At 36.6% G+C, this 27,630-nt stretch overlaps 1 protein-coding gene across 5 annotated transcripts in view; it reads right to left on the minus strand.

The window, feature by feature from the left end:
* OPA1 (OPA1 mitochondrial dynamin like GTPase) overlaps positions 1-27,630 on the minus strand; it is a 60,642-nt gene that overhangs the window by 15,564 nt on the left and 17,448 nt on the right. For 4 of the 5 annotated variants that reach the window (XM_052803068.1, XM_052803065.1, XM_052803066.1 and 1 more), the window contains 22 exons: positions 27,111-27,164; positions 24,274-24,378; positions 23,196-23,282; positions 22,163-22,276; positions 21,755-21,835; positions 21,279-21,353; positions 20,880-20,951; positions 20,031-20,130; positions 19,365-19,495; positions 18,743-18,815; positions 18,578-18,650; positions 17,679-17,794; positions 16,999-17,063; positions 16,334-16,410; positions 13,331-13,496; positions 12,650-12,802; positions 11,912-12,020; positions 11,183-11,262; positions 9,856-9,996; positions 8,386-8,502; positions 6,994-7,087; positions 5,572-5,682 (listed from right to left, as the gene is read on the minus strand). In XM_052803068.1, coding sequence (XP_052659028.1) covers positions 5,572-5,682; positions 6,994-7,087; positions 8,386-8,502; positions 9,856-9,996; positions 11,183-11,262; positions 11,912-12,020; positions 12,650-12,802; positions 13,331-13,496; positions 16,334-16,410; positions 16,999-17,063; positions 17,679-17,794; positions 18,578-18,650; positions 18,743-18,815; positions 19,365-19,495; positions 20,031-20,130; positions 20,880-20,951; positions 21,279-21,353; positions 21,755-21,835; positions 22,163-22,276; positions 23,196-23,282; positions 24,274-24,378; positions 27,111-27,164 — 2,194 coding nt within the window. The remainder of the gene's footprint in view (positions 1-5,571; positions 5,683-6,993; positions 7,088-8,385; positions 8,503-9,855; positions 9,997-11,182; positions 11,263-11,911; positions 12,021-12,649; positions 12,803-13,330; positions 13,497-16,333; positions 16,411-16,998; positions 17,064-17,678; positions 17,795-18,577; positions 18,651-18,742; positions 18,816-19,364; positions 19,496-20,030; positions 20,131-20,879; positions 20,952-21,278; positions 21,354-21,754; positions 21,836-22,162; positions 22,277-23,195; positions 23,283-24,273; positions 24,379-27,110; positions 27,165-27,630) is intronic. The other variant, XM_052803067.1, reaches the window with a different exon arrangement.

Here is a 27,630-nt window from a genome sequence, read left to right on the forward strand (position 1 = left end):
ACAGAAATGAAGGCTAATGAATATTTTAAAAAAAGAGAAAGTGGAAAAGCTTTGTGTATAGCTACACACACTTGCGCATAACACAGCTGTAGGCATTTGGAGGGACTGACTTGCCACCATTAGAGACTAGATTCTCCCTCCAGCCACAAGCAGTGCCTTAAAGCCTGCAATACAAACAGGGCAGTCCTTAAAAGAGGCATTTTTATGAGTGGAAATTCTCCTTTTAAAATATTAATGTTTACCATTGTACTTTTAGCTCCCTCTACCCCATTTTACTTCTTACAGAACCTAGCACATCGTATATTTAAGATACTGATTTAACTAAGCATATAGTAAAATACTAAGTTGTGTGGAATATAAGTTTCAAATAAAAATATTTTGTCCTTCAGCAATGAGTACAATCAAGATGCATGTGCCAACTGGAAAGTAAATGTAATTCTTCCTGTTGCTGATGAGGCTATCCAAGATAGGGTGAAAGATCTGGGTATGTTCTTCAACTGACAGGCAACTTACGTAAAGAACTTCAATATACACAATGCACCAGAATTGTGAGGGAGTGTCCTGGTTTTGGCTGGGATAGAGTTAATTTTCTTTCTAGTAGCTGGCATAGTGTTATGTTTTGGATTTAGTGTGAAAATAATGTTGATAACAGACTGATGTTTTCAGTTGTTGCTAAGCAGTGTTTGTACTAAGTCAAGGATTTTTCAGCTTCTCATGCCCAGCCAGCAAGAAGGCTGGAGGAGCACAAGAAGTTGGGAGGGGACACAGCCAGGGCAGCTGACCCAAAGTGGCCAAAGGGATATTCCATACCATGTGACATCATGTCTAGTATATAAACTAGGGGGACTTGGCCTGGGGGGGATCGCTGCTCAGGAACTAACTGGGCATCGGTCAGTGAGTGGTGAGCAATTGCATTGTGCATCATCACTTGTTTTGTATATTCCAATCCTTTTGTTATTATTGTAATTTTATTATTGTTATTATTATCATTACTAGTTTCTTCCTTTCTGTTCTATTAAACTGTTCTTATCTCAGTCCAAAAGTTTTACTTTTTTCCTTCTGATTCTCTCCCCCATCCCACTGGGTGGGGGAGAGTGAAGGAGCAGCTGCATGGTGCTTAGTTACTGGCTGGGGTTAAGCCATGACAGGGAGGTTGTAAACAACTGCATTAACACAGGTTCCTACCAATTGCTGAATATGCCTGAAGTATCCAGTTAGACATGTAAGAGACAGACAGCAATTTCCTCTAGTTTCTGCATCCTCAGCAAAACAGTAAATATCTCAACTGTACTACAGTTTAAAAACATGGCAGGGAAAATGACTAGGCTGATGGGCTCTGAACTGGCTGTTACTTCTCATGGAGTCCTAGCAGATAGTCCAGTGCAGCCATCAGCTCATTGCTCAGCAGCAGGCAAAACCCAAAATGAACTACAAGGAATTACTGCAAAAAGACGAGATTAAAATGCAGAAAGCATCATAATGCAACTGTATAAATCCATAACGCAGATACATTTTGAATATTGTATGCAGTTCTGCTCTTTCATCTCAAAAAAGGTTTAGTAGAACTAAAAAAGGGGAAAAGAGTGGCAAGGCTGATTGAAGCTATGAAACAATGTCCATACAAGGAGCAACTACACAGATGAGAATTTTTGAACCCAGGAAAAAGAAGAGCAAGTGTAGGTAGCACAAACATCTATGATGGCATGAGTGGCACAAAAAATGAATAGAGAAAGATTACTGAATGTTTTTCACAGTGCAAGAACTAAGGAGAACCAAATGAAACTGGCAGGTGGCTCAAAAACAAACAAAAGGAAGTACTTTTTCACACAATGTGTAGTTAAAACTCTGGAACTAATTGCCACAGGATGTCGCAGATGCCAAAGTTTACATGAGTTCAAAAAGCAATTAGAGAAATAAACAGGAGGAAAAAAAAAAAATCCAGAATGGCTATTAATCACAAATGTATTACCTCAGGATTAGGAGATCTTGGAACCACAGATTGTTGATGCTGAGAGAGCATACCAGGCAAGTACTACTGTATACTTAACTTGTTCTTTTGCTGTTCCCTAAGTACCCACGCCTGCTCATTGCCAGGTACAGGACACTGGGATACAATGACCACGGGCCTCTTTCAATACAGGTATTCTTATGGATTGATTGCATTTTAGGGCATTTTAGAAGTCACTTTTTCCAAGTCAGCTATTCATCTTCTCCTCTGCCCCTTTTTGTATCTTACAAGAAGACATTTCTTCCAGATGGTCTCTAGTCCTAGGGCTTCTTTATTTCCATCTTTGTAATTGTTCACTGGTACAAGTATCATGATGATGCTTATGATAACGAGTACATTTACATTACATTTAAAGCCTTTTTTTGAAGAAAAAGGAACCTTTGGTACATTATAAAATATGTAATTTGTTAGAAACCATTCAAAAGATCTGTTTACGCTCTTTAAAATACCTAGAATAAGAGAAGCAAACACTGAGAAGCAGCAAGACTCAGGGCCTAAAGGTCATCAAGGAACATTCATATACAGGGTTAAAATACCATTCAAGGCTGTAGAACACAGATAACAAAACCTGCTCAAATAAGTTTTCAGTCTTATATGAGCTCTCATTATGAACTAGGTCACCCATGTTAGAAACAGTTTGACATTAACCAGTATCCTGAACAAACAATAAAACATTTCCAGTGCTTCAGCATTGAAAGGCTGATGTAACAGAAGTAAGACAGTGTTGCTGTATCATCAGCATCAAGAGGAAGTGTCTCAACCTCAGGTATATAAATAATTTAGATTTGCAAGTACAGTTTCGAATCAGGAAGTGAATCCCAGCCTCATATTTACCAATTTAGACTGGAAACTAAAAGACCATTTGTAACCATCAGAGGAATGACATCCTGGAACATGTTTTCAGTATGAATAGTGAGCCCCAACAAGTTAACTGATTTAAAGATGAAGTTCAAGATATGCGAATGAGCTGGGTTATATAAACATAGCTGCCTGAATCAGAGGGAGACTGGACTTCATGATTCAGGAGATCCCTTCCATTCCATTCCTAATTAAAATACAAATACTTTATGAATGGATGTTGTGGGAGTCAGGATTTTTTTTCCTTAAGCAGAGTCCTGATCATCACTAAATGCTGTAAGAACGAAATTACTTGTATAGCTATCTGAAAGTTCAATGCCCTATGCTATCAAAGTCTGTCTCAGGAGTATAAAAAAAACCCTGCACCACGGAAAAGCACTAAGGGCAAGGCAAAGAAATCCCTTTTTCCTGTCATTTGCCCATAAAAATTATAACCACTTAGCAATAAAAGCATGCAGAAAGTAGAGAGAACATCGTTGATTTGACTACACAACTAAGCAGTGGTAGTACCCATAGGTACAATAAACCAGAACATGTCATCATACATCGTTTTGTACTGAGTAACAATTATTTCCTTAGAATAATGTGTGTGGGATCTGTGACCTCCTGAATCTGAAGAAATACAGTGCAGTGACAGTGTTTTCGCTACATAGTAATTTATGAAATGCATACTACAAACTTGAAGCATATATCCTAATACACAGATACCTAGGATTATAAACACACAGACGGCTGCTCTTACAGCTTTAGTCTTAGTTTACAAAGTAACAACCCCAGCTGTCGCTGGAGGTTATTCCTTATGCTGGTGAGAAGCAAAATTGACAATGCAAAAATTCCAAGTTGATTTCAGTGCAAAATAAAGACAGATTATCTCAAACATTATGTATTTGCTAGTGTTCCTCTACTTTGTTTTGAAACATGAAATATTTAAGGATAAATCAAAATCACCGAAGTTTTACTCTATACCAGTATTTGCTCAAGAAAAAAATTAACATCTTGCATCAAAGCAAGAAAGCAAGCAGCACTGCTCACTAATAAAAAGAGATAACTTCCTCATTAAATACCTGTGTCCCACTATGCAGGCTACCACTAGTTTTACTTCAACATATATATGGAGAGAGGAAAAAGCCTTATTTTGTAAAACCAATTCCACCCACTCTATAAGAATGGCTACATGAAGGTTGATACAGGGTTTCAAAAGGTACACAGGATATTTGGAGAGAATTATGAACCTATCATAAAAATTATATAGTCACACCAGCTGTTTCACAGACCAGTCAAAAAAACCAGACAATATGCCCTAGATTCACTAAAACTCCTACTCACAATTCCAAAATACCATAGCGACACTTTCTAAAGGACAACAAATACCATAACTGATTGGGATTTTAATAACAATACTTCCAGTAAGATAACACTTCCAATATAACCAAACCAGCACCACCAAAAATAAATCTTTAGTTTTTTTAGTTTATTGTAAGCAAAATATTTGTTTCATATGACATTTTGGATGTGAAAAATGGAACACGTAATTTGTGCTTAGGAAACTAACAGCAATTGAAGGCTTCTCTGTTCCAGTGAACCCTGGATATCAGAACATTGCTAAATAAAAGAAGAAACACTGACCACAGCATTAATTTATTCTGAATTAAATATCCAAAGTCATATTTTAAGAGAAAATTAGTTTCTACATCAAACACAAAATAAAAGTCTAAGAAGAAAGGTCACCTGTGATGTCAACATGCAGATATTTATATATCTACATGAACTTTATTTATCACAAGCTTTTTCTCTTTTCCCTTTTGCATAGCATTGGTTTTTTTCCCCCTGCCAGTCCAGCTGTACAGCTGTGGTTTAAGTGGAAGTCTCACATAACAATAGCAGAATGCTGCCAAAACCCCAACAATATATGTGCAAGAGCAAGCCCCATCAACTAAAAGTCAGTCTAAACCATATTGGATGTGCAGGTAGACAACAGGATTATCACCTCGGCCTGGACTGTCCCCTTAAAAACTTCCACTATTTAAAATCTTACTGTACTAACCACAAAACCCCTTAATACTTTCTGAGTGACTCAAAGCATTAAACTACTGTAATCCTTCTGGAAGGTTAAATCCGCTAGGTTTTCTTCCTTGTTAAATCTCTTAATATAACGGTCATCTCAGCTTAATAAGCAAAACATATCAGATCTTCATGTCTGACAGGTTTTGTTTCTGTATACATGGCCTAAAATGAGCTGGCCAGTAAGTCACAGGCATTTCCAGCTAATCTGTATTAAAAGTCAGTATTATTTGTGGGAAGGCTGCGTATTTCACCCAATAGTTAAAAAAAGATGGGATCAAAACCTCCTTACACAGTCAAAACTGAATCACCCAGAGACAGGTCTCCAAGGTGTGGAATTAACCATGTACTAGAAAAACAAGAACTTCCCTTTACAATATTACTCTGTTTTAACTACATTTTTCAATATATTTATTTCAGTGAATTTACATCTAGTGTAAATTATGTTGTTTTATCACACTATACTATCCATGTCCACCTTTGAAGCAGTAAGATCTGACTGTATTTAAGAAAAATTCTATTTGTGATATTAATTAAATGCTAGCACATGAACAACCCATATTACATTAAGTGTTCTCAAGGACAGTGGTCAGAATTTGCTTCATTTCAAGCTAGTTCCAAAACACTATAGAGTGGGTACTTACTAAGATCCTCTGCAAGTTGGACCCTCTTGCCAGTTAGGAGCTTCACCTTCTTTTCATTATCCTCAGCAAAATCTTCAAGCACCTCCTTTACATTCTTCTCCAAGCGCCTTACTATAACAAAAACAAAAACAACAAACCAACCGAAAAAAAGCGAGTGGTAATATTTTTGCACCTGTAATGACCTAAGGACAAAATTTTGGGAAGGTCTGTAGGAGACGTAGCATATGTTACCAGACTAACTAGTCTGGTTGGAGAAAAGGCAAACTTCTGAACACAAGCCCCTTGTTTGGGCCCTTAAGACAGGAAATTCTTTGAGAAAGATGTTTAAATTTCAAAGGATATTTTTCTCTCTCAATTAAATTATTGGATGACTTTTTTAGGAGGAGATAAAAATGTTGTAGACTGCTTTGCTGTCATTCAGAAGTTTCTTCTCTGAGACTGAGTGTCCAACAAATCTTTTATTGTAAGCATCCTCGCTGCCTCCTTTTTAACAGTTACACTTTCACTATCAACATCATCCTCATCAGATGAATCAAGGCCAAGTCAATTAAAGGTGAGAGATGGAAAAAGAAGTTAATGATGACAGCAGAGTGCGGTATTGAAAAATTGATGACACACAGAGGGGTGTTGCTGTATATACAAGGCTAAGAGGAATCAAAAGCTCTTTAAAGCAGTATTACATCCATCTTAGCACTCATATCCTTGCCCTTCATACTTAGAGGGAGTACTTCCTAATAAAACTTCCTAATTTTCAGCCCAGCAGTTGTCAATGAGGTAGGTGGTTTGAAGAGGTTTGGCTTTTTACATTTAGGGGCAATTTCTTCTCCATGGAAGGTAACTTGCATCACATGACAAGGTTCAAACCTTTTACTTGCATCTTCCTCAAGAAGCAGGTTGAAAACTATTTTACAGATCAAAGGTCATTATTAGTAGTTGTACCATGGCACTAACTGATTGCTATATAAATGATGCTTTATAAGGAAGCTGCTGTTCTATTAGCTTGCCTAGATACTACATGGCATATTTTGCATGGCTTTAAAAAAAATCCATTAGAATTGATTTTTTACATCAAACATTTTTAAATTAAAATCTACAGCTAGACTGACATGAGAAAAAAAGAATATAGTCACTATTTGTTGAAATCCTTTCTGCTTGAAAAAAGATATTGACAATTGGCATCACGTAAGCTGAAGATATTTTAAACTGGAGAGTGTCTTAATTATTTGACATTCTATTTACACTAAATACTTTAACGTAAATAGAATGTCAAATTCTATTTACTCTACATCTTTTAATTACCTAACCAGGACATAAAAATCAGCCAGCCAGGCTAAGCATGAAAGGAACGCATAACTAGAGGAACACTAAAAAATGAAACAAAAAATTGTGTAGACAAACACCTCAATTCACTATGAGCCTTACCTTCAGTGTTAGTAAGCTGCTGCCTCAGCGTGTTTGCTGTAATTGCCAGCATTCGCTGTATTCGCCAGAAGAGGACAATATCATTACATTCGAGCTGAAATAAGGGAAGTTGTAGTGTCAGACACCTGGTGTCCAGTGAACATCCTACACTTAACAAGAATCTCTTGACACTTTTAGCGGCAACTGTAAACTCACGTATACATATCCTCATCTTGCACAAAAATACCACAGAATAACTGCTATAAGTAACAAGGAAACACACCAAAAATAATTCTAAAGAACTGTGTCAGCCCTATTTAATACACTGCATCACCTTTACATCTACCATTTTCAACAGAAAGAGTCATATCGAGGGATATCACAGAAAAACAATTTGCACACACCACATGCAGGCTGGTGAGTATAACCCAACGCTCACTGAAACCACCACACTTGTTCATAGCAAACACATTGAAAGACAACAGCTGAACTCCCTGCTGTGACTTTGTCTGACAAATGCTTCTGCAGATAGTGTTGGGCCAAGGGCTGTATTTGTTAAGAAGAGACAGTTTCTACACCTGCAAGGATAGCAGAAGGGAGCACTAACTTCACATTAGGACACCTTAAAAAGACAATAACAGGAACAGGAGGTTAAGTGTCATGGAGAGGCAGCTCTCCACTCTATGATCTCATTTTCTCTTACCTCTTACAGGCAAAGGTATTTCTACAGTAGTAAAGATTTCTGGCTCCATGGGAATCATTCTTTGTCACAAAAAGAAAAAAGAAAAACAAAACTCCACAGAAAGTGAGGAGCTTTACCTTTCCAGTAATTTCTTTTTGATTCAAAATATAATGGTAAGAAAACCATATATTCTTTTCTTTGTGCATACTGTCATTTGTTGCACAAGCTTGGGTTTACGAAACTGGAAAGTCATTTAAAATATCTGTTTGTAAGCTCCATAGTTGGTTTTTTTTCTGTTGATCACATGTGGCTCCAAGCATTAACTCTAAACACTTATTTATCATACTTATCCATAAACCCCCCCTTACTTAATGTTTTCTGAATTTTTTGTATCAGTGAGGTAAATAAATATCAATGGCAAAGTGGGAGAAACGGATACCAACAAGCTGTACAATACTGCTTTTAACAGTGTATTTTCAAAACACGTTGATAAGTAACAGATGTTTAGGTCATGGCTGATACCTAGTGGTCATTTTATATAATTACCACCAGGATGGCATTTTATCAATTAAAAGCCTGATGTAAAACATATCCAAGATCACCAGCTATCTCACAGTAAAGGATATAAAAGAAAGGTTAAGCTAGTTTAAAGTATTTGTAGCATTTTTGTTTTTCAACTGAGATGGAAATAGTAAGGCAAAACACCAGTGTATATCTGTTCTTCAATTTACCTCTGAGTCCACAAAATGCCTCTGATAATAATAGAAGCCTCTTCGACATAGATTGCAGTGGTTCAAAGCAGTCTTCAAGAAATACCTTCTATAAATTTGGTGCCATGTGTCTTTAATCTAGGAAAACAGTACTTAAATTTGACTAAATAAATACATACACTCACTATTGTGCATATTTTGATGATCACAGTTAATTTTAAAATATAACTCCAAATTCCACTATTGCTGTCATGTAATATATGTTTAAACATTTCTCAGCAATTTGTCTGCAACTGGGATATGATTAATGTGTTCGTTACATTTGCCAAACATGCCAGATGATTGTCAATTTTAAAATCTACTCTTCCATGCTTGTAATATAACAATGTTTAAAAATATCGTCTGCAGCCAAAGTACATTTAAACTATATACTACAAAACAGGACAAATTGTTCTGCTCTTGGCATGATGCCATCTTCACATTAACACTAAGAATACATTTTTGAGTGGTACCCATTTATTTATCAATCAAACCAGATTAAAGCATAGAGAAATATTTAATGGGTCTTATGTAAACAAATATTTGTAACTTTTCTTGATTAGGCTTATGTATGTTCTAGTTCTTCAAAATTAGATATATATATACACAGATATGGCTCTTCAAAAAAACCCATAAAACAAAATTAAGAAAATCTGTTGCTTAGCTAGAAAGGAAACTCAATTTGCACTCAGTCTCCTCATGTAGAGGATGTGGATCACTACTCTGATCAAAAAGGTATGGTAAGTATAGGAAAGGGGCAACAGGTATTTAAATAACTCCTCTACCTTCAATAAGTACATGTTGAAAAGGTAGCCAGAGTTACCGCAGAAAATGTTAAAGGAAATCTACATCTATTACTTATTAATGTTTGAATCCTCTTTTATTTAAAATCTTACATTTAATTAGATAAAAGGTCTAATTATGGTTAAGAGCCTTACACTGCTATGAGCTAAATCATTTTCCAGAACATTTTAAACGTACAATACATTCCCTCAGGGCACTCTAAAAAACCCTGCCTTTTTCCAAGTATTCTTACAAAATTTCCCTCTCTCCAATGTACCTATGAACTTCAAACTGCACGTAAAACCACACTGAAAGTTTAGGAACGCACATTATGTTTTTATCATACCTTGCTCACAAAGGCCTTGATTCCACTATATAACATCTGAACAATAATTTTAAACAAGCCTTGTCGTAATGCAGGCAAGAAAATCTGCTCAGCAGATTCTGATTTCAGTCTAAACTGACAGATTCCAAAGAGTTGTACTGCATTTGTCTGACAGCCAACAGAAATGTGTGAATTGCGTGCAAGCAGTCACTTTAGTAATTCATTCGGAAACATCTGGATTACAAATTCAGTATTTAGATGGAGTCTTTTGTATGTTATCTAGAAGGAACATTCAAGTGTTCACAGAGGGCTTCCATATGTTTTGTTACAATTCTGCGTCTTACCAGACATGGGTCCACTGTTATTCCTCTTGCTTCAAGATTCTTCCTGACAGTCGTCACTTCATCATTTGCCAGATAAGCTGCATGTTCTTCATTGCATTTGATTAATTTCTCAAGTTCATTTTTTGTTTCGTTACGAATATTCTAGGATAAGAATGATTAGTTACAATTAATTATTATAGACTCAGAGATCATCAGCACCTCCTCAACAAACAGTCTACCTGCTTAATAAGCCAGAACAGAAAAATACCTTTGACACTATTAACTATTACATTTAAGTGACTCAAAAGGGTATTTGTGCAAAGACACCTCAAACATAGTATTTTAAAATGGATAATTCACTGCCAGTTTTTCATATTTTTTTCTTTTCATTATGCACAGAAATGCACAAGAGGAAGATAAGGGTGGAAAAAAAAAATATCATAGGTGTTAGCCTCCTTTCCCCTCCATGAACATCCACTAGCGGGGTTCATATTCACATATCACCTGCGACACTGATGAGAATTGTAATTTTTGCCTAACAGCTAGCAAGAACTCTCCATGTATTCACACCTTTAAGTTGATATTCATTAAATTCAAGTAAGACAGGTTGAAGTCACTGCCTTTCTCCCATACCTGGCTGCATACAGTTGACTGTAAAACTCCTTCCTCTGAAACAATTACTTTCTACTGTATTCTTTTAAACTCTACTTACTTCTTTAAAGTATGATTCAGTTTGAGAAGTATCTAGAAAAAGTAACATAAAAAGCCCATCATCTCTGGGCATTGAACGGCAGGTGCTATTTAAATTCAAAAGAAATTTCAGAAAGCTATGAGCAAATGAGAAGAGAGGTTATGATGAAAACAGTCAATAAGAAGATACAACTGTGACTAGAATACTAGTGATAATGCTATCACATACTAATTAAATCCAAATGGAGCATGATAGGAAACTGCATGTGACTTCCTGAAAAGCATGCTTAGAAAGTACAAAAGAGAATAGCCCAGTTCCCACCCTGTTTTCATCAATTTCTTTCTGCTGGAAGAACTTTAACATTCAGGTCAATGGCATAATAGTAGAGATGTAATTCAGCTGAAGAATGGAAAACAGTTTACAAACCACTATGTATCTGCAATATGAAAAAAGTTTATGGAATTCTCTGTGGTGTAATATTTAAAAAATGAGTAGTAAAAGTAACTGTAAAGTATTTAAAAGCAATTTTTTTTTTTTTGCAATCATCTAAATAGTGTGAAGAGGGTTGGTATTTTTGAAGATTTACTGAGTAATAATCAAAGTTTTCTAAAGGTAGTGAACTACAAATTCTCCCCCCCCCCCCCCCCCCCCCTTTACCTGTTCTTTGGTGCGGCCTATCCAGTATAACCATCTTTTTTTCCAGTCTGGACCCACCATATCTTCAATAACAGACTCAGCTAAAAAAGGAAACATGATATTAAGTATCACTCAAAATATATGTAACCAGCCAAATTTATACTTCTAAAATTAGGTACAAGATCAAGAACGGACATTTTATGCCTAAGAACAACTAAGATATGCCACACTGAGTCAAGTCAGATGTCTTTTACTTAAAGCAACAGTTGATGTCTTACTAAAATTTAAAAATTACTGCCAACCAGTAGAAACTTCAAGGAATTATAAAAAAAACATAACATCCCTCCACTGAGACAGCCCTCCAGGTTCCAAGTCAGGCATTTAAAAAAAAAAAAAAAAAAATCTTACTTTGTTGCAACTTGCATCAAAATTAATTATGCTTGGCAACCATAAACAACCAACTACTTTTCCTGAATTTACCCTATTCTTCCACATGTGTGTTTGGACAATTTTTTTGACTCTACAGATCTCTATTGCTTATCTTTCAGTTACCTCATTGCAAGAGCAAGAGCACTAGCTTTTGAGGCTGTATTTTGCTAAACATTTCTGTCGGTATCGGTACCCTTTCAAACTGTCACCACTATCTCAGTTGTGCTGCTACAAAAGCTTGCACTGCAGTGAAGTGAACTAGATCTGGAAATTGGCCCAGATTAAGAAGCACACAAGAGTGGAATACATCACACAACTCACTGTCTTTGAGCCGACTTTGGAGCGTCTCTTCCATAAAATGAATAGCCGCATCCCACTGTTGTTTATCAGATATTGACCGATCTTCTAAGGCATTGTGCTGGATCACTCGCTGTAATACAGAACATCGTTTTAGCATACAATACATAATTTATTCAGGATTTACTAAAAAAAAAAGATTTCTGACATTATCTTCGTTTTTTTGATGTCCACAAAACCAGCATGTATTGGGCACACAGGATTAATTCAAGAGGTACCTTTTCAAAGCACTGCCAAAAATATTTTCTTGTGCCTTTAATTTGAGTCTTTTCTATAGCCTAGCATAAATAACGTAAAAAATACAACAAACAATATGAAATCCCTCCAGATTACAGAATCTATAAAGATGGTGATGAAACACTGTTATTTTGTGTGGCTATACTTTACAGAACAAATGAGCTGATGCTAAACAATTCTCACAAGGCTGTCCTTGGGCAGCCAGAGGATTATGGAGGACTTTTTCCTGAACCAACAAAACCAATTTTATTAGATGTTATTTAGGGCAATAATTAACAAGAGGTAATAATAAAATGAATTGAGAATCACTGAATTAAAACACTATATAGACAAGGAGAGATGGACACATCTCCCTATCATTTTATGATTATGTTGAAAGAATATTAAAATACTGAATAAGCAACTTCAGTAAAAAGATTTCAACAGCACTTAGTTAACAATGCAAAAAAACCCACTACATTTTACCAGGCTATCCTCCGCTCTCTCATTCCATTTATGTCGTTTAATACTTTCTTCTTTGACAGCTTGTTTCAGTTTATCAAAGATATCATCATGCTCTTTTCCTTTTTGTTCTGTCATGAAACGGGAAAATTCTTCTTGCAAAGTCTCCCAAGCCACCTAGAAAGTTAGTAAACAATGCCTACTGAAATGGACCATTATACCATGCACCAGCTGGTAAAGAAACATTTATGACAATTCTTGCAAGTATGAAAACTTGCATACTTTCTGAAAACAACATACAAGCATAAAAGTCATTGACTTTTCCTTTGCTGCCTTATCCATTACTAATAAAGTCAACATTAAACACTTTGCTATGTTGTAGCAAATTGAATTCTGGTAAACTTGCATAAATCTATTAAATATGAATATACCTAGCTTGAAGGGTTTGTTTAACCTCTTAAAAGGAGGGTTTTTTTGGTGTTTAATAGGGAAAATTCACCAGAAGAGCTAGCTAATACAATGTTCCTGCTGTATATGCTTCTCAACATCAAGCTCTTGCTAGCCTTTTCTGACATGTAAGCTGGTTAGAAGAACTACAGTCAGCCCTTCAAACCATCACCTTACTTCTCTGGAGCTATGCTTTCATTTCAACAGGCTTTGCACAGTTTTTTTTTTTTATATTTTTTTAAATAACTAAATTCTCACCTCTACTGCTTTATTAGGCAGTTGCTTGTCAGTCCACTGCTTCAGTTTGATGTCCACAGTGGTGTTAAATGTCCCTGAGTTCATAGTCTGTGCTGCTGGGAGGTATATATTCTCAATCACATGAGTGGATACCCTTTCCCATAAAGTTTTCTGAAGAATCTCCTCCCTAAAATGGAAGTTGTAACACATATAATGGCTTCTAATACAAAAGTGTCTAACAGGTATGCATTCAATTTGTTAGAAACACTGAGAAAACAAGACTACAGAACACAGGAAGTACTCCTTAACATCAGGACACGACTTCAACCAAAATCTACTTGGAACAAAGGACACAAATACACAATGTTTTCCAGCAGCAAAGACAGCTTCAGAAGTTGGCCTCTACAACTCTTATGGCTGCCACTGCACTGCACAACAGTCCCTTGCAGCCTTTAATTATACCAGTATAATAATCATGTACAGCCGTGTGTGCATATGCATGGCAGGTGAGGGAACGACAAGGGGGCAGACTGTAAAGCATTGAAATGATTTGACTAAAAAGCCTGCACTCCCAAAAAAGCACGTGGGTTTTGTTTCTGTAGTATTCCGATTTGTTTGTTGGAACATGCTGTAGTTTTCCATCTGTGATTTTCATTGATTGTTCCCAGATTTGATAAACAATGAAGCAAGTTGAGAAGTCCAACCTTTTACCAAAATGTGTATTGACATTCATTTACAAATGTGCCTCGACACTATAAAACTAAGCACCACTTTCCTATTTATGATGTGTTTCAAGAAGTAACAATGGAAACAATCTAAGTTTAACCTTTTTAAATTACAATAAACTTACTCAGGAAACTTTGCAGCTGCAGTGAGACAACTCAGCTGAGCCAGTGTGACATGCAGCCAGTACCCACAGGGGCAGTCATGCTCCTTCTGCTCTTGCCAGAGTCTCCAGTACAGGTCATGGGTTTCTTGCAGATTAATTTTATGCTAGCTCAGCATGCTAAATCAGTTTACCAACAGGTCATATGAATGCCAGATTTGGTAGAATGGTGAGAGCTAAGAGCCAAAGTATAAAAACTGCCTTTTTTTGGTGGTACCTGACTATCCGATTCACTCAAGCTCTTTTCTTCCAAATGGGCTGAAGTTCAGGACACAAGCCTCATCCCTGATAATGCCCCTACTCTAATGGGCCGTCTGTGGACAAAGACTGAAGAACTTCTCATAAATATCAATTCTCCCCCCAATTTCAACAGCAGCATAATTGAAAATATATCTCTTCTGTGTTTAAAGCCTCCTTTGAGATTTAAAAATTTTGAAGCTGTCCTTCTGACATACCAGTATAAATGGGGATCAAAGCCACTAGTTTTTCTACTGTTGAAACAGATCTTTGGCATATTTAGGGTAGTAAAAGTATTTATACAAAATTAAAAGGAACTCAAGCACTTAAATGTTGACAGAATTCACTATAAATAAAAATCAATATTGCCACCAGTAAAAAAATGTTTTCCTTAAAAAGCTTTGTTCAGAATAGGATGATTTGGATAGTGTTCGGACAAAGATCAGTTACTGATCATTCTTGATCACCATGAAAAGAACTGGGGAAGTGGCAAATTAATTTCACTTACAGGGTGTGCCGGAAACCATCTGTTATGGATTTTACCACTTACAAATGCACTGTAGGAGAAGGGCAGTCCTCCAATTAAGAACAAATGCAATCTCATTCCTTCTTTACTGACATGTCAATAAAAATACACTTTTGCTTTGCTTAATCCAATCAAACTTAATTGGAAGGAATGGAAATTTTAACAGGATAGAAACATTTGCATTCATCAAATGCACTGCTGTTTTTAGGCTGCATAAAATGGCTAACAGAAGCACTTTTTCATGACTTAGGTTTCCAGTTCTACTTTATAGCTCATTAAGTGTTCTAAAACTAGAATCACCCCTACATTTTAACTTTCAAAAGAAATGCGCAGAAACATTCATGTCATGCACCCACCCGACCCACAACATAAAATGAAGCAGATAAGACATGAGCCAGGGTACTTCAGCATCTATTACACAGCGAACAGCAACAAACACCAAAGTGGCAAACGAGCATTGCATTTGGACTAGAACATAACTTCAGACTAATATACTGCCTACAACACCTTCTCTGAACACATCTACATACCCAGAATTATTCTAATGTCATTAAGAATCAGACATTTCATCTTGGTTTCTAATCTATGACCAAGTAACAGTTCAATTCAGGTCACTGAAGGCAAAGGCATTAAAGAAATCTTTTTTCTGTGGTTCTCAGTTGTGGTACAGGCTGTCATCAAAGTAATCCTTTACATTGGCTAGTCTCCTCTCAGCCTGCATCTACAGTGGCTTTACTATGCAGCGATGCTACACTGTTAAAATACTTGGGCTAAGCGCTCTCTCTCACACCTCTGTCTGCCTTAAAAAGAAGAAGGGCAGCGTAGTACGGTGCTAGCTGGTTGAGGCTACCAAGGAGATCCACACGCAGGATGAAATTCTCAAACATGCAGATCAGCTCTTTTTGGAGCCAGGAATTACATAATCTTTCAACTTCCAAATCTCTGATTCACAGAGAGAAACTTTTTTCCAAGGTCATATATATTATCTTGATATGCACAATGATAATCCCCAAACATCAAGTTAAGAGGAGTTACTGATTCACACTTCAAATGAACATCTGAAAATACCTTTAGTATGACTGTTCCTTTTAATTTTTGAGGAATATCTATTGTTCATTATACTGTATAAAAACAGAACAAACCACAAACTGACATCATATAATTTTTGTCAAGGGATTATACAAGTATTTGCTGATTCAGAATAATAAACAAACAGACTACTTCCACAGGGACAAAGGACATAATAATACATTGTCCTAAGAAAAACAGTTCTTATTTATATCCAAGAATTTTGTTTACTAAAACTCTTTGTATTTTAAAGACAAACTTCTGCTAGTTAATTAAAAAAAAAGGAAAAAAGAAAAAATTACCATACCAGTGCTTTGGTGTGACCTGAGTCAAACTTATGACTTCATCAAGAATCTCATTCTTTGCTTTTTCAAACAGTTCATTCTATGCAAAAGGAAAAATATGGAATAGTAAGATTTTAAGTATAGTTTGATCATGTTTCCATACAAAAAGTAGAAAACAAAACCTTTTTCTTATGGCCTTTAAGCCTAAAATGATACCTTCTGGTCATGTTCTGGACAATGTATGTGCTTGTCATAAGCTACCCTGGTTTACCATACATCTTCCCACCCATCTCCTGCACGCCTCTGGCCAGGCATGGCATTTGAATATTCAGGATCTCTATAAAAGAACTAGAGAATGGGATCATAATTGTTTTGTTATTCTGTCTGAAAGACCAGGGAACGTAACTTCTCTTTGCCAGTTCTGTCATGTTCACAAAGAAACACTGACCTACTCCTGCGGGCAAGTTAACTGTATACTAGAAGAGTGAAGGACTTGTTAAGTGTTGAAGTATCACAATTTTGAAGGACGCTATTTCATGAAACATAATGTTACACTGTCCTCATGTTTTAAAATGTCAGTACTTTATGTTAACTTTAAGAAACCTTTACAAATGAGATTAAATGGCATAAATTTTGATCTATAATCAACACTTTGTAGCACACAAATTAAAGCAGTCGTGTAATTTACCCTGTCAAGCTCTCGCAACCGGGGGTAATTGTTCTTCCATTCAGTCTCGAGATTGAAACGTGTGGCTGCAAAAATCAGAAACAAAGCCTTAATTTTTTTAATTGTCTATATGCACTTCAAGACTATCTTAAAAGTTTAGTAGCTCCTAAACTTGCCACAAATCTTGCTTATGACAAACCCTCCAAGAACATTAAGTGCCTCTGCAAATGAGCAAAGTTTTTTGCTGTCTATGCTCAGGTATTCTGTTTGCAAATTACAGGATTCATGCATTGAAAAAATGTAGTGGAAAGAGAGCCATTCAGCTTCCAGATCTGTGCAAGTCAGACCTGCCCTGGCTGAGCAGATGGTGTCTTTATATAGGAAACCATTTCAAACAACATCTGAATCCAGTGGAAGGACTGTGTTTTGCCGACAAAAAACCCTGGATTTTTTTCCTTCATACTTATTTACTCCCTTGGCTTTTAGAGCAAGCGGGTCCTTCATACCATGAATTATTTTTTTAACGTGTTTTTGTAAATATTAACTGAGGCAATTACCAATTCATGAGAAATGTTGATCATATAAAATACATAAAACACAACTGCCCAAGCATGCTGGCAAAATAGTATTATATGTGTGTGCAAGAATGAACTGTTTAACAGCAAGCTGCTATTTCACTTGGTTTTTGAAAAGATGTTTACCTTTAAAAGCATCTGCTTGTTGCTCCACAGACTCTCTCACCATTTTCCAAAAGCAATCTGACACAGCAAGACTTAAGTTCTTTGTTGTTACCTGGTGTGCCTTCAGCATACATGTCCTGTAAAGAAAGATAGCTAGAGGAAATTCTTCTATGCATACCCATGCTTTCTGGCCCACATTTTCTCCTCACAAGAATAAAGCTCTGCTTTTTATAGCAGAGAAGCAGAGAATAACATGTCAATGTGGACCTAACCCAAATTCCGATCTCTTCCTCCAAAATATTAAATGCGGATAATCACCAAAGCAAGAGGAAGAAAAATAAACCAACAAAACAAGCAAATAAAAAACACCACCACAAATAAATTTTTATTCTAGAGGTTGCAGTGCAGGTACTGTAGTCCCAAAGACTATGCAGCTTGCTTTCCTGAGAAATACAAGCCTGTGAAATCAAATATCTGCTCAATGAACTTCCAGCAGAACACACAAGCTAACCCTTTGAATACAACACTGTTGTCACACCAACATGACTGATATTTAGAGGCACTACAACTCGTATTTGGGCTGGATTCACTCCTCCCAGGTGTATAAAGTGCCTAGACATACACTGGGAACTTAGTTCTTCTAGAGCCAATGGAGACACACAGAAACCTCTGAAGAGAGGCTCAGAACTGCAGTGGAATCAATTGCTGCCTGAAAATTCCTGTCTCTCTCCATTGACTTACAGTAAGCATTAGTAAACCAGGCTAACTTGGTCACCTCAACAAGATACTTAATTTAAGCAAATTAAATCTCAAAAAATATTTCCACACTGCAATTGTTTTTTTCAGTTCAACAAGAAAAACTGATGCTAGCATTTACTAACACAGGCTCATTTTAGTAAAAGGAATAAATAGCAACATACTTTAACAGCTTTGAATTTTGAAAAAATTCCTCTTCATATTCTTTAATAGATTCAATACTTTCACTGCTGTTTCCTGTAGAAAGAAAAAGAGTGCTGCAACAGTTCCATTTAGACAGTTTTCTCTGCTATCAAGGAGAAAATAAGCGGAACCAGAACTCTCTTTACCTTTTCCAGTAACAACTGCAAAATAACCCAAAGCTTTCATTGGGAAGAGTTTGCCTTCAATTATTTGCTGGATCTATGAAAATAAAGGATTACAAAAAATGTGGTTAACTTTGCACATAGACATTCTTTCCTTCAGCAGTTTTAAAGCCAGATCTAGTTCTATCTATGCAGACTACTATAAGAAGCAGTTTGTCATGTGACTATGAATTCTACTGATATTTAAAAGAAAAAAAAAAAAAGATAAAGGCATAAAACAAATAAGACATAACATAGCAAAAGACAAATAAAGTGAAAAAGCCTATCCCAGAATATCCTAAAGCCTTCTCAGGAAATGGAACTTGCTCAGGTCACCTGCATGAAAGGAACTGGTATTATAGCAAGCTGTAGCCAAGCTTTTTTTTAGATCACTAAAAGCAAAGCCTGAGAGAGATGAAAACAACAACCACTCAACAAAAAAACCCCCCAATCCCCCCCCCCCAAATCATCACACTGAATACGGAAATAAGCACTCAAAAACATCTAGAACAGGTAGGTGAGGTCCAATATTTCTGAGAGCATCTCAAGTATTTTTCCATGTGTGACTTTAGCCATCACAATGTGAGGAAAAAAAGTGACAACTCACCCTGCTTGGGCTAGCCACATTTTTCTCAGCAAGATCAACTTTAGTCAACACAAAAATTGTCCTTTTTCCTTGGGGATCCATTTGGCTGACTAAGTCTGTGACGATACTGCGTTCTGCATCCACTGATCCGTCTAAAATAAACAAAACCAAAGTTATATTTTAGGGACTATAATCTAACATGCAGTACTGAAAATATAGTAAGCACCAAATAAGTTTTATGTTACAACTTAAAATCAGTAAAATTACACTTATATTCAATTTTTGGGTACACACAGTGAAGATCTGCTTTGTTCCTAGTATCATTAAAAAAAAATTAGTTTCTCGTCGTTGCATAAGTTTTGAACAAGCACCAGCTTGCTCAAAATATTAAACTCTATTATTGTCTGTTGCCTCCAAAAACACTTTTGAAGAAATCTTGAATTTTATTGTCACTACCATTTTTAGTGACAAAAAACCTCTTAGCAAAAAGTTGCTTTTTGCCACAAATAACAAAGGTGCCTTAATTTATAAATACACATTCCGCAGCATGCTGTTTTGTACACTAAATAAATTACCACAAATGGAAAAAAAAAAATATAATCAGGCAAGTCCCCAGAATAACATAAGAATCACAATTAAAAAATAAAAAAATCCTGTCAGTTGGATAACCATCTAGACTCTTATTACCTTGAATACAAAGGATGATGGCATTAGGATTCTGCATGTAGGCCTTGCTGATGCTAAAGATAGTTTCCTTCGTATCTGGAGCCATACCTGATGTCACAGTCTTTAATATGTATATGGAGATATATATTTAAAGGAAAAAAGAAAATAGAAAGATGTAAAAAAGAAAAACAACAGCTAATGTTCTCACCAATACCGCTACCTCACTTACATGTCTGTCCTGGTTTCAGCTGGGATAGAGTTAACTGTCTTTCTAGTAGCTGGTACAGTGCTATGTTTTGAGTTCAGTGTGCGAAGAATGTTGATAACACTGATGTTTTCAGTTGTTGCTCAGTAGTGTTTAGACTAAAGTCAGGGATTTTTCAGCTTCTCATGCCCAGCCGGCGAGAAAGCTGGAGGGGCACAAGAAGTTGGCACAGGACACAGCCAGGGCACCTGACCCAAACTGGCCAACGGTGTATTCCATACCATGTGACGTCCCATCTAGTATAGGAACTGGGAGGTGGGGGCGGGGAATCGCCACTCGGGGGACTGGCTGGGTGTCGGTCGACGGGTGGTGAGCAATTGCACTGTGCATCATTTGTACATTCCAATCCTTTCATTATTGCTGTTGTCATTTTATTAGTGTTATCATTATCATTATTAGTTTCTTCTTTTCTGTTCTATTAAACCGTTCTTATCTCAACCCACGGGTTTTGCTTCTTTTCCCGATTTTCTCCCCCATCCCACTGGGTGGGGGGGAGTGAGTGAGCGGCTGCGTGGTGAGCGGCTGCGTGGTGTTTAGTTGCTGGCTGGGGTTAAACCACGACAATGTCTTAAAGATTTTTTAAAATTTATTTATTGCATACTTACACTAATGACTCCAGGTAAATCAACCAATACCATTCTCTGCAAACCAGGACCTTTCACACTTAAGGAGATGGTCTGTGAAGTAAAATTGAAATTAAAGGTTTATACACACACCTACTTTCTATGTAATGACATACACAAACACACATATATAAAATTATATAAATGCATATTTACACAAACATATGCTCTAAACCAGCAAGAGCCTGTAATTTTAAGAGAGAAGTACAATTTTACATGCACGTACTTGTGATATAAAACTGACTTTAACAGTCCAAATACACTCTGTATAGTGCAAAATATTAAGTATACACAAACTGTATTCACCAGTCTCCTATTTTAAAAATACTCACGGAAGACATACATGTACAAGTATTTGCCACTAAATATTTGATGTCTTACCTCAGTGCTAACTGTGCAACCTTCCTTCACACTATTTCTCATTCTGATTTCTATTTCATATCTCAAAGCTGCAAGCTGTTTTGAGAAGAGCAAAATACAAAACTCCTTATAATCGTGATAGAAGAAAAATCACCAACATAAAAAAGTTTACTTAGGGATTAAGATCTCTCTTTATAAATACTATCTCATATGCATGTCGAATAACTAAGTCTGGTAACTGAGGCACTAAATGACAGATTACCTGCAGGTCCCTGCATAGTCCAAAAAATGTCTTGGCACAAGAGCTCCTCCTACATTTTATCCACTTCAGTGCCAGCCAAAAACACCCTAACAGATAATTTAATAACTAATATAATGCCTTGCCCCACTAAACATATTTCACTCTAATTAAACAGGGGCTAACAGCTCAAAGACACAATTTTTTTCAGAGAATTAATAAAAGTCACGTTAACTTCCAGTCATTTCTTTACACTTACATCCTCTTCCTTGGTCAGATCAAACTCCCGAGAGCTGTCTTTGAATAAAGCCACATGGTGGGGACCTTCACTAAGGGTTACCTAAATGGTAAAAGTCTTATATGAGAAAGTATGGTAAAAACACAGAGAAACATGAGAAGTACACAGCATATGTACGCTTCCCACTGCAGACATACAACTATATGTAATGCTCGTTTAACACAGGACTACTTATGGTAGGAATTACTACTACTCTGATAGCATATATGGATCATATATAGGCCTGCAGAAGTTTTGTTATCGACTGCAACAACTCACTTGCTTAGACGCCATTTTATAAACAAATGTTCACTTATACTTCAATTAATGGCATAATCAGAGGGACAAGAATATGGCAAATGCTGATTCAGAGATTATGATGTTTCTTACCTTAACAGGGGAACGTGTCATCATCTCCCCAGACCCTCGAGGGAATATGCGGGCTTGGGCAATCATTTCTAACACACTGGTTTTTCCGGCACTTTGATCTCCAACGACGACCACCTTTAGTGAAAGTTTAAACAGACACTGGCTTTCAGCAGGACAGTTGGGAAGCTTAGAAAAAAGCTGACTAAAAAGACGTTAACCTGTATCAACACTGGCTGTATTATGTTTGACAATAAATGCATTGGTTTAAATATGGAATCTTTGAAGGAACACTAACTTTTAGTCATGCAGAAAAATTGACTTGTGCTTAAGACAGCACAGTCCACAAAGCACCCTGAGGGCCTAACCTGCCAGGCCACCTAGTGAAGAGAGGAAGGCCTTGCTGTTCTCGTGGCAGGCAGGTCTTCTCTCCTTGTACAAAATCCTTTCAGCAGGCGAAACACTGAAGACTACTCATCTGGTAGATGCTGCTTCTGCCTGGAGAAGGCTGAGTTCTGACGTAGGTCCTGTCATTTCCCCATTTGACTGGCTTCCTATAGAAGCCACCAGCACTACAGGCGGTTGGTTGTGCAAGCAGGAAGCATTCCTGGCTCTCCCCTGCACCAGCAGTCAGGCTAGCCAAATTCTCGTGCTCCCCCTTCCAACCACAGCACTGCTGAGGGGAGTTAGCCGGGGCACCTCACCTTCTCAGCTCCACTGGTACACACTGGGAAACAACAGTTGTTTCACAATGCTGAGAAGGCTGGGGTGCCCAGACTGAAACCATTTAAAATGAAAGGCTGAGCACAGCAGCAGTATCTGTATCTAGACAAGGTTTTATCTATAAGCTAAGGCAGACTTAACATAGTCACATTGGTTATTCTCAAAATTCTCTTCTTGCATTTAAAATGGAGAACACGTCTTAAGCAAAAACCCTGGAGTTACAAGAAAATAGCCTAGCACTAGCTCGGGATTATCGTGGAGTACAATTAAATGTTCTATTCAATTATAAGACTGGTGTTTCAGCAAAAAAACCTTGAATTTTTCATCTACTTACACGAGGTAGGTGATCTTGAGTGTTATAACTGGCATCATAATCAGACAAGATGTCGAGTACTTCAGAATACATATCAATCAAGGATTTCTAAAAAAAAAAAAAAAACAGAGAGAAAACACAGCCAATTAACAGAACAAAGATTGAGTTTCAGACTACTTCATCTGTATATTCTGTAAACTCATCTGTAAAAATGTGTTTATTCTCTCCTGATGGTTTGAAACCTAAACGGTCTATATTGCAGCACAGATCTCTGTTTTATGAAGTACAATAGCAAGTAAAGTCATGCCTTGCCTTCTGTGGATGAAAATACTACAGCTGCAGACGCATCTCGCTGAAAAAGAGAAATGAGAGCTCTTACATACAGCGTAAGAGAGCAACAGTGCTCAGACTTCACAGTTTCCAAGTTAAGAAGCTGAATTGAGTTTCTTCCATTAAACATCTAGACTTAAATTTTCAGCTTGATGAACAGTAAGCATTAACAAGGGCACAGAGCTATCAACCTCATTCTGTACAAATAAGAACTCCTTATCTTCCAGTTCCCAGAGGAAAGAGGAAGATCCGTATTGGTCAGCAAGTGACACAGACAGGCAGAAAACATTTGGTTTTAGAATGCTGAGGATGTTGGCAGACAAAAGCAAAAGCTTAATTAGTTCAAACTCCCTGGATTTATACAGGGCCATTAAAAGATGTTTCCTGACCCCATAATTATATTCCTACCAAACTCAGTAAGACCCATTACAAAGCACAAAGGTATCAGATTGTGTGTGTAAGAAGAGTTGGAAGCATATTTATTAGCAAATACAGTGAAGCTACATCAAAAAACCCAATCCACATTTCCCACTTAGGTAAGTTAGTTAGTTAGACCTGGTAACCCCTTTGTGCTCTTCAGCTGAAACCATTTCCAAAAGTTATATAGTTCAAAAAAAAAGGATGTATAAAAGCCTAACATGTCAAAAAATTAGCATAGATATAACAAATGTTAGAAGTTCATATATGAATTAACAAATACAATTTAAAATAGCATCATGGAAAATATGGCATAATTACATTTCTATGCTGATTTGTAACACGTAAGTACCTTTAACTTGCTCTGATGAATTCCCTTGTCATCTCTTTGCAGTACCAATTTTCTTAATTCTTTGTTCTCCTTCTCTAATCGCTCAAGCATTCTTTGGTATTTGAGCTACAGAAGAGTGGTACAAATATACTCTTGTAATTATGGAAATAGTACACTCACGTGAGCAAAATTTTACCTATGAAAAATATATTACCCTTCAGGCAAGTCTTTCAAAAACATAGAAACCTTTGTGGTCGCTACAGTTTATTGAAAATACAAGGCCATCAAGAGAAGACTGTTAGATTTCCCCCCCACCCCCCCCAACACAACACCTTTGCTTCAAAAGTTTTAATAAGACCACAATGTTCAAACTTGGGTATACATAAATCAATCTTTAAGCATCTTATGCAAGCATCATTTTCAAAGGAGCTACACATATGCAGTCAGACAGAAATTAGCATCAGTGGGAACTGGCTGTTCAATCAGAAAGACCACAGGGCTTAAATGTGAATTTGCAAGCCTAGTTTAGACCCTTTCTTCAGTATACAACTTTAGTTCAAGAAACAACTGTACCAGCTCAGTCCTGTTTAGAAGGAGATTATGGTAGTCCTCTGAAGATGAGACATGAATGAAATTTTGATACCTACTCTGAAAATTGTTTTCTATGATGTGGAAATGTATTTGGCCTGAGTGTACTTTTAAGAACAAATCATATTTCAAGCTGTTATTAAAAAAAGGCAAGTAATAAATGCTTTCAAAACTAGCAAATACAGAAGGAGGTTACAAACCCCCGTATCAAAACAATGTGGCTGAGCCAAAGAGCCAATCAATTTAGAAGCCTATAGATACAACAAAGGATTAACTGTACATTAACTTAAGAAAAATAAGCAAGCAAACTGAAGTAATTACTAATATGACTAATATGCATCATCCCTGAAAAAAGTCTAGCTTAAAAATAACTAGTTCTGCCTTGCTAATTAAGGAGATTAAAATTTTGTTGGAATGAGTTTTGGTGAAGTTCAAGTCAATTAATGTGACAGGAAGGAGTCCCACCTTATACCACACTTGCATTGAAAAGCCCCATTAAGGTGCAACACATGAAACCCTTACAAGCTTGCTGTAAGGCAACACACCTATGAGGAAAAAGTGTTGCTGTCTAAACAAGAACTGTAAATTATATAACTGAGGAATCATGGTTCCTGCTCTGTAAGGACTGCCTAAGGGATTACATACTTCTTTGTAAACATCTGCAGCTGTACACTGTATTGCCCAATATTATGAAACCTACCCCCTAGAAGGGCTGGAAATGTTCCTTGGTTGAGCTGATGCAGGGAATTCTTAAATCTTCTACTGAATGCAAGACCAAATTTCAGAGAACATTAAAACAATTTTATTTTTGTGACTTTGTTCTTAAATAATGTACGCTCATATATATTTGCATCCTTGATAGAAGATACTAGATTTAGTACTATTTCAACCTTGTCAGGTTGTAGGTGTAAGTCTTATGTAAGGGGAACAAAGTAACATGTATGTATTCACTATATACAGAAATACATATTAAAAAATGGGCTTTCCAAATGTCTGTTATTGAACTCCTAGGTCCTCTGAAGTGAGGCTATGCACTTTTTAAAAGGCCAGTTGGAAAAGCAGTGATCCTAAAGCTGATCCCTGCAGATCTTTTCCTTTTCCGCCAGCTAATGAAGCAGGCTTCTCTTTAACAGAAGTAACAAAAGGAAATACTGACAACAGGATTTCACTTGCAAAAGCACATCTTCTGTCAGACTATATTAAATTACAACTGAACTAGATGGAAGACATTCAGAAATTGAAAGTGGCTTGGGTTTTGTGAAGCAATTTTTTTTAGAAACATATATTAAAAAATCCTACCAATAGCTGTCACTATTGTTCAAATTTTCACTTTCTGATTTTTTTTTAAAGGACATCACTCTGAATGGCACCACCCTCTTCAGCTTCTTAAAGGGATTAAATGTTCTCTTAAATGCCAAAGGGAGGGCAGAGAAAAAGCTTTTAATGTGCCCATAGCAATTTTCATATCAAATAGTCCAATCATAGAAACAGCTTTAATTGAAAGAACTGCTTACTGCTTCACAAAACAGATTTTGATTAAGACTGCACGGCTTACATACAACTCTAGCATCATACCTGCAATCATTTTTCTTGACGGGAGAAAACAAAAAAGATACTTTGGTTCTCCTGAATGCCACTGTACTATAACCTGAATATCTCATCCCACATATCCCATAAGATGTCTATTTTTCCTCTTCAACCTCTGACGTTTGGTCAGCAAATGCACTTAAAAGCTTCTTTACTAGAAATATTTCCTAGATTAAGGGATTAAAATGTAACTCCTTAATAAGTAAACTCATTTCCTTTCTGCAACAAATGTGCCATTTAAACATGTAAGCTATCACAGATGTATTTAGTAGCATTGAAATTATAAAAGAGAACTGTAGAATGTCAGGAGTAAAGTTAGTATGCATAACAAGTTAAAACTGGAATATCACCATTGTATTTATGTAACACTCTTGGGCTAACTTTACATTTCAGGACTATATAGCATTGAAGGCAAGGAAGGTATTTTGGGAAAGTATGATTACACGTTTGCCCTATTCTTACACTTCCCTCTTGCATTCTGTCAGTCGCTACCAGAGAAAGAACAGATCAGACTGACCTTTGGTCTGTGCCAACAGAGTCAACTCTGTGTTGATAAACTCAAAGATTGGAAAAAACACTGCATTTTTACCAAACATCTTATATCTCAGGTATGCTTTTGTCTAGTAAATCTGAGTCTGCTGCATGTAAATCTCTACTCAAGACATCAGTAACTCAGAAGTTACCTGAGTGCGTAAAAGTTCTTCTTGAAGTTGATCAACCTTCTCTTTGTCAGAAACCTACAAAGAAAAACAATCATGGCTACTAACATATTGTTTAGTTTATCCACTGCAAGTAACCAAATCACAAACAGAAATTTCATTCCACATAAGAAAACTGACTTTACATGCATTTTAAAGCAAGTAAAATTCTTCAATTAGCATTTGAGATTTAATGCTGATGGAAAGTTCCATCTGCAACAGGAGGTTCACATAAAAAAAAAAAGTCGGATTTCCAGTACATGCAAATGCAAAAATTAACCCTTCAAGACTTAATATTAGGAAAGTGGGCTTAGGGAAAAGCAAACTCTGTATGTTGCTCAGAGTTTTCTGGCCACTGCCCTAAATGTAATTTTAGTGGTCAAACTCTCAGGGTCTCGTACGTTCATTTCCTGAATCAGCACAATCTTCATGGGATACAATCACTAAAACACCTGCTTGCTACAGAAATTACTTTCAGGTGAGTATTCACTATTTCTGAATCCTC

This window comes from Harpia harpyja, chromosome 12, assembly GCF_026419915.1.
Source record: "Harpia harpyja isolate bHarHar1 chromosome 12, bHarHar1 primary haplotype, whole genome shotgun sequence".
NCBI lineage: Eukaryota > Metazoa > Chordata > Aves > Accipitriformes > Accipitridae > Harpia > Harpia harpyja.